This window comes from Eumetopias jubatus, unplaced genomic scaffold, assembly GCF_037043125.1.
Source record: "Eumetopias jubatus isolate StellerSeaLion01/CBP00866 unplaced genomic scaffold, mEumJub1_p1.0 scaffold_4, whole genome shotgun sequence".
Lineage (NCBI taxonomy): Eukaryota > Metazoa > Chordata > Mammalia > Carnivora > Otariidae > Eumetopias > Eumetopias jubatus.
Genome location: NW_028274810.1, coordinates 87,198,182 through 87,211,661, shown reverse-complemented (window position 1 = coordinate 87,211,661; position 13,480 = coordinate 87,198,182). Strand labels below are relative to the sequence as shown.

Sequence of the window (13,480 nt, the reverse complement as noted above, 5' to 3'; positions counted from 1 at the left end):
ATGTCTTACATCTTACACTGCTTGTGTGTGGTCATAGCTCTTCATTCCAGGCTGTTACTGCTGGTACTGCATATTCCATACGGCCCCAACCATATGGCACCAGTGGAGTTTCATGCATATGGCCCAGGGTTACCACAAACTCAGATTTGTCCGGTCGCCCTATTGTATAACTGAGAAAACCAAGCCCAGCTTCTTGCTAGCTTGTCTAAGGCCACAAATGATAAGTACCAAGAACTCGGCCTTGGTCTCCTAACTCAAAGGTGTTGTAGTACTTTTTCTCAGTCCATGTAGTATCACAGCAAAATGGAGAGAGAAAGAACATAGGCTTTGGGGTTCAGCAGACCTGGGTTCAAAATCTAGTTTCTGCTACTTACTTGCTGGATGACTTGGGCATGTAACCCAATCTTTCTGAGCATCAGCATGTACATCTTCAACATGCTAATGGTAGTAGTACCTGTTTCCGAGAATAGTAGAAAAGTAAAGAACGCCATAAAGTGCCTGGCACATTATACATGCTTCAGATGGTAAATGGCACATGATTTGTCCCTTCCTATGCTAACATTCTGGTTCTTTAAAAAAACAAAACAAAACAGAAACAGAAAAACAGGGCAGCCTGGGTGGCTCAGTTGGTTAAGTACCTGCCTTCGGCTCAGGTCATGATCCCAGGGTCCTGGGATAGAGTCCCACATCGGGCTCCCTGCTCAGCAAGGAGTCTGCTTCTCCCTCTTCCCTTGCCCGTCCCCCACTGCTTGTGTTCTCTCTAGCTATTTCTAGCTCTCTCTCTCCCCCACCCCCAAATAAATAAAATCTTTAAAAAGAAAAAAATTTTTCTTTTAAATCAACTACCCCCATGCTGACCAGTTGCCATCTGCTGAAAATGACAGTTTGAGAGATTGGCCTCAAACCAACCAAATCAGAGAGATAAGAAGATTAATGCTGCTTCCTTCCCCACTATTACTCTGTGCCCAGGCATCCCAGCCCACGTGGGGCTGCTCTTGACAGTGGTTTATTTAGCAGTTTTTCTCCAAGGAGCTCAGGGCACTTTACCAAAACTGACAGCCCTCCTCAGAGTGTCTCTGTGAAGAAAGCCACCAGGCTGCCACCACAGATACCTCCAGGGTCCTGAGAGCCCAGTCCCAGGGGTTGCCAGTGTTTTCTTCAGGCTCCTGGGATCTCTCAGCTGGACTAACACATTCACTTATGGATCTGTGGAGAACCTGGTTTTTAACAGAAGTGTGGCTGAAGGAGCCATCCGTAGGCCCCGTTCCAACCCATAGCAGTGGTTGGTGGGCTATTGTTGGGTTTTTTTTCTTCCCTTCCCCCCCACCCCCAGTTCCTCAGATTCCCAAGGGTATATACTCAGTTGAGCAGGGGTTCCTCAGTTGAAGGCAGCAGAAATAGAGCAAAGGGGAACTTTGGCTTTACCTCTACTATCTGAACTGTTTTTACCATGAGAATATTCATATTTTGTTTAATTAAAAACAAAAATATTCAGGGGCACCTGGGTGGCTCAGTCGGTTGAGCATCTGACTCTTGATTTCAGCTCAGGTCTGATCTCAGGGTCCTGGGATCGAGCCCTGCATCAGGCTCTGCCCTCAGTGGGGAGTCTACTTGAGGATTCTCTTTCCCTCTCCCTCACCCGCCCCCCCCATGATAAATACATACATACATACATACATACATACCGAAGATGTTCAAAACATTTAATTTTCCAAAGCCATTTGAATGGGGCCAAGTTCTTATGGATGGACCTTTGATTCCTATTCTGTTTCAAAATACAGATTTCTTTTTTCTGTAAGCAAGTAGTTGTATTACCAGAAGCTGGCAGATCAATAAGGAATGGGTACTGAAGGAAGGAATGCTGAGGGAACCTACTGGTCCCTAAAAGAAAGCTTTGAGCTGTGGTTTCTGTTACAGGTCAGGGCCTAACAAGTGGCTTTCAAGGTCTACACAGTTGGCTTCTCTTGTCTTCTTGCTGCCTCTTTGAGTTTATTCTCCTTGGCTCAGAAGCCAGGTGTCCCTGGTATAGCTTAGCCCTCAACATGGGGATGGAATTCTCCTTTCTTAGGATGAACCCAGGGCTTTTTATAGCTGCAGGTACTTTAGTCCTTTGAAAGGGAAGACACCTTCTGGTGTTATCTATAGGAGAGCCTTCTTGAGTTCTTGTCCATGCTGGGACTAATTCTTACTGCATATTTAAAGCATGCTATGGTGTGCTAGCATTTTGGAAAGCTAGCATTTTCTGACTTCTGAGCTAACTTTGGAGAGCTGGACACAGGCACAAATGCATACCTACCTGCCTGCCTTGCCTTCAGGGCAAGCTTTATTCCCATAGAACTCTGTAGAATGTTCCCAGCTTAGTGAAGTAACCAGCTGATTTGCAGAAGGTCCAACCAACCTAATACTTTGGGGAGAGCCTAAGAGGTGCCGTCTGGCCTTCAGTGTTATTGTCAGACTCCAGGGTCAGTGTCATCTTGAGCTAATCTTTTTAGGGTGAGCTGCTTGTAGGAATAGGAATAGACTTAGGCCATTTTGGATCTCCTTTCTCTTCGATGTCTCTTTAAGAGAACTTCTTTTTTAAACGTTTGAGCATTAGGTGTTTCCCAGATCTGAGCCCTTACCCAAAGCTCTCATCCTTTAGTTAGTTCCCAGCTTGAAGTTAATGTGTGGTGTTGAACCAGTGATATTGCTAGAGAATGAGGTTGGGGCTGGGTGTGCATTTCCTGTGGTGAATATTTTTCATATTGAGCTCCTGGTTGCTAATCTCAGGAGTTTACTGACCTCGAGTGAACGCTATACTGATGAATTCAAGGTAAGCAAAGCCCCCCAATAAACATCAAGTTTTCACCAAAAAAATAAAGCTAGGAGGAAAACTGATTTGTTCAGTTGGTAAACATTTGTTCATCCCTGTTGTGGGCCAGTTGTTAGGACTATAGTCCCAGATCTTCTTGGCAGTTAAGGAATTGTCTTATACAATCTGTCCCTTTCCCACGTCCTACCCTTTATGTTTACTGTGTGGTAATTTGGAGCAAGTGCATCCTTGGTAAATGTAGGTTATAATAATCTAATGGAGAGGGGATCTGTGAATGTTGCCCAAACTTGTTTAACATTCTCCTGTAGCTAGCTCCTGGTGCCATCCTGGCAGTGTTTTGTCAAGTTTCCCCATCGGGAAAGAACTAAAGGCTCACTGAAAGAGCAGCTTTCTTGTGACTATAGAAGTTGGGGACAGGAGGGGCGCCTGGGTGGCTCAGTCGTTAAGTGTCTGCCTTCGGCTCAGGTCATGATCGTGGGGTCCTGGGATTGAGCCCCGCATCGGGCTCCCTGCTCAGCAAGGAGTCTGCTGCTCCCTCTCCCACTCCCCCTGCTTGTGTTTCTTCTCTCGCTGTGTCTCTCTCTCTCAAAAAATAAATAAAATATTTTAAAAAGGGGTGGGGACAGGAAAGAAGATGAAAGTGCAGGAAGATCTGCTCTGATAGATAGACCATGGGTCAGTAAACTACAGCTTATGGGCTAGTTATTTGTTTTTATAAATAAAGTTTTATTAGAACACAGTCCACCCATTTGTTAATGTGTTATCTATGACTGCTTTAGCACTATGGTTGAGTAGTTGTGACAAAGACTAATGGCCCACAGAGTCTAAAATATTTTCTATCTGACTCTGAATAGAGTTTGCCATCTATAAGCTTTAGTATCATGACTACATAACTTGTGCAGTGTGTTTACTCTTGGTTGGCTAGGTAAAATATTAATTGTGTAGTACAACTGTTGAAAGAAGTCTTTCTGCCTGACATTGCTAATCCATATGCTTATGTGTATGTTTCAGGATCTATCTGGTTCAATAGACGATCTCCCCATGGGGACAGAAGGAGCTCTGAGCCCTGGAGTGAGCACATCAGGGATTTCCAGCAGCCAAGGAGAGCAGAGTAATCCAGCTCAGTCTCCTTTCTCTCCTCATACCTCCCCTCACCTGCCTGGCATCCGAGGCCCCTCCCCGTCCCCTGTTGGCTCTCCCGCCAGTGTTGCTCAGTCTCGCTCAGGACCACTCTCGCCTGCTGCAGTGCCAGGTACCTTCAAGGGCTGGACTTCAGGGAGAGGGAAAAGGGACTGGCCCCCCAGTGATATCAGGGAGCCCCAGCCTTCCACTGTCACAAAGAGCATCTCTGGTTCATGTCTGCAAAGTTTCCATTCAGCGTTTGAAGAAGAGAGATGGGAGCCCCTTGGTGGGGTCCCTCTGTGTATGTGTTATTGGGAGGTTTGGCCTTGGCAGCAGCCATTTCCAGCTCTGAAATGACCTCCTAGCTAGAATTTCCAGGCTTAGCCGTGACTGGCTTCTTTCTCTGTTTGGAGCAGGCAACCAGATGCCACCTCGGCCACCCAGTGGCCAGTCGGACAGCATCATGCATCCTTCCATGAACCAATCGAGCATTGCCCAAGATCGAGGTGAGACCCTGGGCTTTCGGGGAGGTGCAGAAGTCTAAGGGAGCCATTTAATTATCCTGTACAATAGCTTTTGGAAAATTGTATGACCAGGAAGCTTAGGACAATCCCAGCAACAAATTGTGAAGTTAGAGTGGGTTTGACCATGTTGGTGGCTCCAGTGTTGTGTTACCCCCCAGTGTTGTTTCTCAATGTTTGTGCTCTGTTGGATTCCTCTCTACATCGTGTCTAATTTGGTCAGCAAATACTGAAGACTCGGCATCAAATCTTTACCCTTTAAATCCTGTCCCGTTTTGTTGTCATTGCTGTTTGTCTTTTCAGACCCCCATTTAGTAGAAACAGTTGGCATGCCCTGGTTGGTGGCTATGTCACTTTGGAGGGTGCCTAAAAGAGCACATAATTATATAGCCAATAAGATAGAGACTTCGTAGGTAGTTGCTAAAGAAAATGTAGATGGTGAGGTCTTATGATAAGGGAGAACATGTGTTCTCATTGTACTGAGGTAATAATATATGGACACTATCCACAAATAGGTTACATGCAGAGGAACCCCCAGATGCCCCAGTACAGTTCCCCCCAGCCCGGCTCGGCCTTATCTCCGCGTCAGCCTTCGGGTGGACAGATGCACACAGGCATGGGCTCCTACCAGCAGAACTCCATGGGGAGCTATGGTCCCCAGGGGGGTCAGTACGGCCCACAGGGTGAGTATGCAGCCCAGTTAGGAGTACATAGAGGTGTGTACATATGCTGCTCTCCGGGTTGTAAGAGTAGGACTGCCCTTTGCTTTAAATGCACCAAAGCCAGGCCCTAAAATAGGGCAGGACTGTCACCATGGGAAAGTCCCTGAATATCCCTGAGCCTCTCTTTCATCCGTAAAATGGGGAGAAGGTGTTTACCCCAAGACTGGGCAAACACTTAATGGCAATTAAAGTAAATTAGTCCTAATAGAATGTATCTTTCCTCAAAATGAGCCCTGGATGGATCTAAAGCTGAAGTCTTACACAGAGCATGGAAGAGACGGCAGATTGCCTATGTAGAAAGGAAGGAGTTCTGGGAGTTGAGGGGCCTGGGTAGCAGCAAAGCCTGCCAGCAAGCCTTGCTCTGTGCTGCACTAGCTTTAGGATGAGAGGACAACTGAGGCCTGCCTTTCTGTGTTTCTGGCCTCCTCCCCCCTTTTTTTATGGGGTGAAGGCTGCCATGAAGTTGGTCTCTTATCAGACCAAATAGTGAGTGATTCCTATCATTTATTATCTTTGGAGTTTTAGAGCTGAGCGAGATTAAGGAATTGCTAGTGAGTCATTAACCAGGTCTCTGCGTCTTCTCTTCTTTCCTTCCCAGGAGGCTACCCCAGGCAGCCAAACTATAATGCCTTGCCCAATGCTAACTACCCCAGTGCAGGCATGGCCGGAAGTATGAACCCTATGGGTGCTGGAGGTCAGATGCATGGGCAGCCTGGCATCCCACCTTATGGCACACTCCCTCCAGGGAGAATGAGTCATGCCTCCATGGGCAACCGGCCTTATGGCCCTAACATGGCCAATATGCCACCTCAGGTTGGGTCAGGGATGTGTCCCCCACCAGGGGGCATGAACCGGAAAACTCAAGAAACTGCTGTCGCCATGCATGTTGCTGCCAACTCTATCCAAAACAGGTAAGGCCTGGGAAGTGAAGAGGGTGTCAGCAGAAGGAAATAAATTGTAAAGTGATTTGGGTTGTTGAGATGCTTCTGGATCTGAACCATGCCATCTTGGTAAATATGTATTTTATTGAGAGCTCTTTAGAAAACTGGGTTTCCCTACAATGGGAAAGAAAACCAACAAAAGTGCTGATTCTTTTTTTTTTAATTTTTATTGTTATGTTAATCACCATACATTACATCATTAGTTTTTGATGTACTGTTTCATGATTCATTGTTTGTGCATAACACCCAGTGCTCTACGCGGAATGTGCCCTCTTTAATACCCATCACCAGGCTAACAAAAGTGCTGATTCTTAAGCATCTTCAGTTGGTATCAAATTTCACATGTCCAGATACTGTATGTAAAGAACTTTAGAAAGCATAGGTTATTTTGATGAGTAAAATAAGTTTTCAGAGTTTCTCCATTTCTTCTGTCAGTCTAGTTTTTTGGTTTCCAAAAGGATTTTAATGATACACATGACTTGGATCTGTAGTGTGAGAAATAGAGGATGGTAAGGTTGTGGTTTGCCATTTCTCTACTGTTCTGTGTGGTTCTTCGTGTTTGAATCTGGCACTAAAGTGCAGAGAGCTCATGTGATTTGGTTTAATGACTTTGAAGATTCATCCATTCTTCCTTGGACACTCACTTTGGTGGCCGTTCACTTCAGTGAATATGATTCTACTGGCTTTTGAAGGCTCTGTCTGTGTACTCCTCTGTTGGTGGCTACAGTTCTTACAGTGACTCTTGTCTTACTGGAATGCTTATGAACTAAGGTAGAATAGGGGGGTTAATGGTAAAGAGATGGGTTTGGTAGTGTTTCAGAATGATGGAAGCATAGAGTTTGCAGTAGGTCCATCAAGAAAGCACCTCCAGGTGCTGTGCCATGAGGGGTCCAGTTTGGTTGGGTTTTGACATGACAGAGTGGTAAAATCTAGGCCTTTTGCCATAAAGAGGGCCCTTCAATGGAAACACATTTTGACACTGGAGGTGACTTAGAGGGAGGCAGTACTTAAGAGACATAGTAGGGGTCCCTTCTCCAAGGATTGTATCCTTTAAAATTGAACTATGGTTTCCTGTTTGGAGCCTGAACCATCTTAGAACCTTTCGTGGGAGGTAATAGATAGGAATGTCTGGGTCAGGTGGTACATGGTTGTGGTTTGGGAAACCCATAAACTTTTTCCCTGTAAGCCTTACTAGATGATCTTGGCTCACAAACTCTATTTAGCTCAGGTCCAAATATGAAAGCTCAGTGTGTCTAACTCTTGTCTCTCTGTCACTTTCCATCTTCTTCCTCAGGCCACCAGGCTACCCCAATATGAATCAGGGGGGCATGATGGGAACTGGACCTCCCTACGGACAAGGGATTAATAGTATGGCTGGCATGATCAACCCTCAGGGACCCCCGTATCCCATGGGTGGGACCATGGCCAACAATTCAGCAGGTCAGTCCAAGTCCTTGCTCATCCCAGGAATTTCTTCCAGAATGATCTTCATGTCACAAACTTACTGGACTTGAGATTTTTTTTCTCTTTTATAGGGATGGCAGCCAGCCCAGAGATGATGGGCCTTGGGGACGTCAAGTTAACTCCAGCCACCAAAATGAACAACAAGGCAGATGGGACACCCAAGACAGAATCCAAATCCAAGGTAATGATTTATATCCTGACTCCTCTCAGCTCTCTGTCCCATCCTCTCCAGGGATAGGAAGGAAAAAGAAAAGAGGGTGACTAGACTCTAGCCTTTTATGACATGGATTAGATCGTCTCAGAAAAGGCTGATCATCTTGAACATGAAGGGTCCCAGGCTAGTAGCTCATTGAATTAGATTTCAGTTAGCCTAAGGGGTCCTGATGTAAATAACACAATGTTCTCACAGCTGTCTGTGATAGAGGAAATGCCAGGCCTGCAGTGTAGAATTCTCTGTAATGCCCTTTGTGAAACTGTGCACCCTGTCCTCATGCATTGATAGGTGGTGTGTGCCATGGGCAACTAGTTGCTCTTCTCTTCCTGGACCTTACTCCAAGCAGCAGGAATGGTTGGTGCCCTGTGTTCTATAGAGAGGAAGATGAGGCAGGTGGGGTTTGGGTCCTTGCTTGGCCTCCCTGTAGGATGGTCCTGAGTGTGCTCTCTGCTGGGTTGTGTGGCAGTCTGGGGACCTGCTCAGTGTTTGAATCATTTGAAACATTTCTGCCCTTTGTCATGCCCCATTTTCCCCATCTTACAAAGTACGGGAAATAAAAATGTACAGCTGCCACGTCCTGTGGACCTTCACCTCTGACTCTCAGACCCTTTTAGCCATCCTCCTGTCTGGGACAGGATATTTAACATCCAAAGCCTTTCAGGCAGGCAGGAGACCCTTCCTTTCTTGAGAGGAGGAAGTTTCTTTTCATTTCAGTCCATCCCATTGTCTCAAAATCAACGTTTTGAGTTTCTTGAGTTCTCTGAAACAGTCTGTAAAATCATGCCCAGCCTCCTGGGTAATAGCATGGAGGTAGAATAGTGACATTGTTGTCAGGTGGATAAGGGTTTGACACTTAGCTCTGCTACTTAAAAACAATGAGATTTCAGGAATGGCCTCCTGTGCCTGCTTCCTTATCTTTGAAGAGGAGGATAATTAATAATGCCTGATATATAAAGGCGTCTAGCACGGCACCCAATGCATAATATATAGGCAGTGTTAGCTTCCTTCCTTTACAGGAAGAATTTCTAGCTCCCATTTGGTCTTTTGACCTTGCAAAGGCAAGGTACATGTTACTAACTACCCCAGAATAAGAAGCTTTACCAATGCCCTAATCAAGGGACTTCTGAGACCACCCTTAGCATAGGCTTTGAATCTGACCGGTTCCTATGAATCTTGACCTGCCCCTTCCAGAAATCCAGTTCTTCTACTACAACCAATGAGAAGATCACCAAGTTGTATGAGCTGGGTGGTGAGCCTGAGAGGAAGATGTGGGTGGACCGTTATCTGGCCTTCACGGAGGAGAAGGCCATGGGCATGACAAATCTGCCTGCTGTGGGTAGGAAACCTCTGGACCTCTATCGCCTCTATGTGTCTGTGAAGGAGATTGGTGGATTGACTCAGGTGAGTGCCTAGCACTTGGCTTCCTCTGTGGTTTCAACAAGCCTCTCTCTAGGTACTCAGTGGCTTCACCTGGTGCCAAGCATCCCACAGGGGCATCACCGTCTCCTGCTCTCTGAGGCACATACTGACAGACTGGAAGCACAGGGCTTCCAGAAGATAAGACAAAGACAGGAGGCTGAGACCTCCCTGGGTGGTAGTAGGAAGTATTAGCAATGAGTTTACCATATGTCTAGGGTCTCACTGGGGTACAAAGATAGGGAAAATGCGGGAGGCAGTTTGACATAGTAAGCAAGGGCACGGTTTGGAGAGATGAGTCAGGTTTTGAATTCTTTCTTAGCCACTTTAACAACACATGTGACCTTAATCAAGGTGAATGACCACTCTGAGCCCTAACATATTTGTAAAGTAGGGATAGTGTATATCCTGCTAGACTGTCAAAAGCTAGAAAAATACGCAAAGCTTGCAGCAAGGTTTCTGCCATATAAATTGGTCTGCAAGATGGTACAGGTGTAGCCGGAGTAGTTGCTGACCCTTTCCTTCCAATCCCAGTGAAGATGGGATTTCAGGAGCTATTTAATAGAAATAGCTTATGAAGGATGAAGTAGGTGGAGAAGTTGTGTTTAGTTATTCCATATGGCATACTTAAGTGAATGCAGTAATCTGTGCTAAAAACCTCTGAACTGAATACCACCCTGAGCCTTGCCCCTGCTCTGATACCTTATAGCATTGCTTTACACTCAGCCCAGGAGGCAAATAGTTGAGGCAATGCTGTGCTTTGGGAACTTTCCTCCTGTGCGTGTTCTGTAGTCATCAGATCAGGAGCCTGCTGTTGGATCTGAGTTTGTGGCTGAGCTCGGGGAGGCGTGGCGGGGAGAGACGTGTTCCAAACCTTCTAAATCAGAAGAGGAAAACAGCTGTCACCAGCAGAAAAGAAAGTGATTGGAATGAAGCCAACCAACAGTCAGTTATGAATTCCTTCTCCCTTCAGGCTTTATTCCCCTCCCCCACAAAGGAAAACAAAACAAAACAAGACACGTGCACACCGCCACATAACTGGCGTGGGAAGCAAAGCCACAGCAGGCTTCTGAGGTGACCCTGGGCTTACTCCTGCCATTCTCCCTGGTATTGAGTTCTCCTAGTCGGGCTTCTCCTGCCTGTAAGGAAAGGGAGGGGGCGTCGGGTTAGGTTCGGCATACTTTTGATTGGATAGGCTTCTGGATTCACCGAACCTAGGATGCGGTACAGAGGGAATCCCGAAGCCTGCACCTGTCTTCCAGTTTGCAAAAGGACGCCAGCCTTTTAGGTGCTGTGATGTAATTGAATGCTAAAGTCGGTGGGAGTTCAGAGGAGAAAGAGTGCCGTTATAAGTTTGTGAAGCTTCCAAGAAGGCAGAAGATGAGTCCTGAGCTTCTGTGAAGGATTAGTAGGGTGTAGGTAGAGAAAGGGGTCATCCAGTTGACCGGCCTACGTGGCATGGAGATATAGGAGAGAGTCCGGAATATACCCAGCCAGCTCCATTCCCAACCTTCAGGCTTCAGCTCAGATGTTAGCCTGCTCTGGAAAGTGTTCCTGGTCACCTCCCCGCCATCTAGGTTGTCCCTCTCTTTGCTTCCTTATCACTCTTCTCTCTGGTATCACAGGTACCAGGTCAGTAGATACCACAACATGTTGGGCTTTGTTTGTGCGTTGGGCCTGGAAAGCTGGTGTTCCCAGCCTTTGGGGTGGATGAGTAAGCATAAGAATACATGAAGAAGGAGACTTGCCTGGCTAGAGCAGAAAGACCATCTAATTATAGGGATTGGGGAATGGTCTTGGTCAGTGTGTCCTGAAGCTTAGGAAAGGAGACAAGTATAGGCTGGCCGCTGGGAGGGCACAGAGAAGTTAGAGGGCCTGAGGCGTCTCCTGGACAATCAGGACAGTGACTGGTGAGGGAAGAAGGGGGCTTGTAGTTCGTGACATGTCACTGAGAAGCAGGGCAGCAGTGGCACAAGAATGTAAAATTTGCAAAGAGCCCCACAACGAGAAAACAGCCCCCATATGGAAACCTCCAGTTTGACAAAGTAAGTCTAGCAGAGTGGTAGCTGATATTGCCACGTCTCAATCAAAATGTTGATTTTTATTGTTGCCTTTGAAGGCGTTTGGGTCTGATGGTGATTTGCACACCATTTTTCAGTTGTATACTCGTGTAAAGCATCATACCTTCCGAATTCTGTTCTCTCCCATTAATAATGATGTGAAATTTGCCCTCCTTTGAATAAGCACTGTCTGCTAGTTGCAGTGATCTATGGATAGAGCCTCTTGAGGGTAGAGGGCAGCTAGCCATGGATTTAACACTTGTTGTGGAGTCTGCACTGAGGGGGGTTAACTTTGGTCGTTAACTGAGAACTGCGATTCCGTAAGAGATGAGTGCCTGGTAACCTGATGGGGTTTGGGGCTTGTGAGCAGGAAGACCAGGTGGAAGATGTACCTCGACTCTTCTGGTTGGTTGTACAGGTCAACAAGAACAAAAAATGGCGGGAACTTGCGACCAACCTCAATGTGGGCACCTCAAGCAGTGCTGCCAGCTCCTTGAAAAAGCAGTACATCCAGTGTCTCTATGCCTTTGAGTGCAAGATTGAACGGGGAGAAGACCCTCCCCCAGACATCTTTGCAGCTGCTGATTCCAAGAAGTCTCAGCCCAAGATCCAGCCTCCCTCTCCTGGTAAGGATCGGGTGAACAGCCCCACTAAGGCTCACCCTTCACGGGGAGCATTCAGGGGTCCAGGCTCCTTATTCAGCAGCGCCTGGCCCCAGGGACACGTGCGCTGCCCTGTCCTACCCCAGGGCTTACCACGCTGGCAGAACTAAAGAGCGGACAGTGGCGACTCCCTTGAGAGGTAGTCTGCAGCAGCCCTTAAGTTTTAATTTTCATTGTGCACCTGGCATCTTGCCAAATGTTTGTAAACTAGCGAGTAGGAGGGACACCAGAGGAGTAGGGAAATCTGACAAATCTCAGTGAGGCAGGGCCATCTGGGAGCTTTGGCCCACTGATGTCAGCGCCTCAGAATGCAGCTCAGACTAGAGCCCTGAATTCCCCAGGGAGCTGAGATGCTAATGAATGGGAAGGAGGGGGTGGGGAGGGGATATGAATGGAACTCTCTGATGGGAGTGCCTCTGCCCACCCTCCTTTCTGAGAGGAGGCTGGGGCCTGGGCAAGCATGGGGAGGGAAGAAGGCCAGGGCTCCTAGAAGGTGGGTGTAAACACATGTGCCCTGGTGTTGACCTCTGAGGATGTAATGAGTGCCTGAGATGACTCATCAGCTGGGGAGGCCTAAGCAGTGGGATATCTGCTGCTGGGAATGGTAACTAATGGAAACATTAATTACTGGTAGTTCTGCTCGGATCAGCTTAGAAGAACATTGGAACCTGAGAGGTGACACTATGCTAGATGCTTGTGACTAGGACCTCCTAGGTTCCTAAAGTACACTGAAGGTTTGGGGCAAGATGGAGCCTTCCTACCTAGGATTCCAGGGGCTCTGACCGGGAACTTGTGCACCAGCATTACAGGGTTTAGTAGGTTAGACAGAGTCCTTGGGGAAGTAAAGAAAAGTAGTCAGGGAAGCTGGCAGAGACGCAAGGAAACACTAGCATGGTGATGGCATTGCCACACTACTCCTGCTCTCCAAATGTGAAACAGTATCAAGGAGCAATAGAACCTCAAATTCCCCAGGGCACCTGGGCGGCTCAGTCAGTTAAGCATCCGACTCTTGATCTCAGCCCAGGTCTTGATCTCAGGGTCGTGAGTTCAAGCCCCACGTCAGGCTCCACACTGGGCATGGAGCCTATATTTAAAAAAAAAAAGAAGAAGAACCCTCAAATTCCCTTTTTATTACCTGGCCTTACATATTCCCTGCTGAGAAGGGTGATTTAGGCTTTAAAGAACCCCAGCTTTAGCCTTATAACAGTCCTTTCCAAAGAAACCCCAGGGCATTTGTATATTTCTGTGAGAGTTAAACACTTGCCAGCTCACCCCACATCTCTGTCCACAGCGGGATCTGGGTCTATGCAGGGGCCACAGACACCTCAGTCAACCAGCAGTTCCATGGCAGAAGGAGGAGACCTGAAGCCACCAACTCCAGCATCCACACCACACAGTCAGATCCCCCCCTTGCCAGGCATGAGGTAAGGCCAGAAGCAGGGGCAGGTGGCTTGGAGGACCTGGGCAGAAGTGCATGAGCTTCTGTGCAGCCCAGGTGGTCCCTGCTCGGCCCACCCAGCCAGGGACTCTCACATGCCCTGCTTAC

General features: G+C 47.3%; 1 protein-coding gene across 2 annotated transcripts in view; it reads left to right on the top strand.

Annotated features, from left to right (window-relative positions):
• Positions 1-13,480, top strand: part of ARID1A (AT-rich interaction domain 1A) — a 66,776-nt gene that overhangs the window by 45,228 nt on the left and 8,068 nt on the right. For both annotated transcript variants that reach the window (XM_028113906.2, XM_028113905.2), the window contains exons 5-13: positions 3,824-4,064; positions 4,351-4,440; positions 4,971-5,138; positions 5,776-6,088; positions 7,413-7,558; positions 7,654-7,763; positions 8,988-9,197; positions 11,691-11,898; positions 13,226-13,358. In XM_028113906.2, the coding sequence (XP_027969707.1) occupies positions 3,824-4,064; positions 4,351-4,440; positions 4,971-5,138; positions 5,776-6,088; positions 7,413-7,558; positions 7,654-7,763; positions 8,988-9,197; positions 11,691-11,898; positions 13,226-13,358 (1,619 nt within the window). The remainder of the gene's footprint in view (positions 1-3,823; positions 4,065-4,350; positions 4,441-4,970; positions 5,139-5,775; positions 6,089-7,412; positions 7,559-7,653; positions 7,764-8,987; positions 9,198-11,690; positions 11,899-13,225; positions 13,359-13,480) is intronic.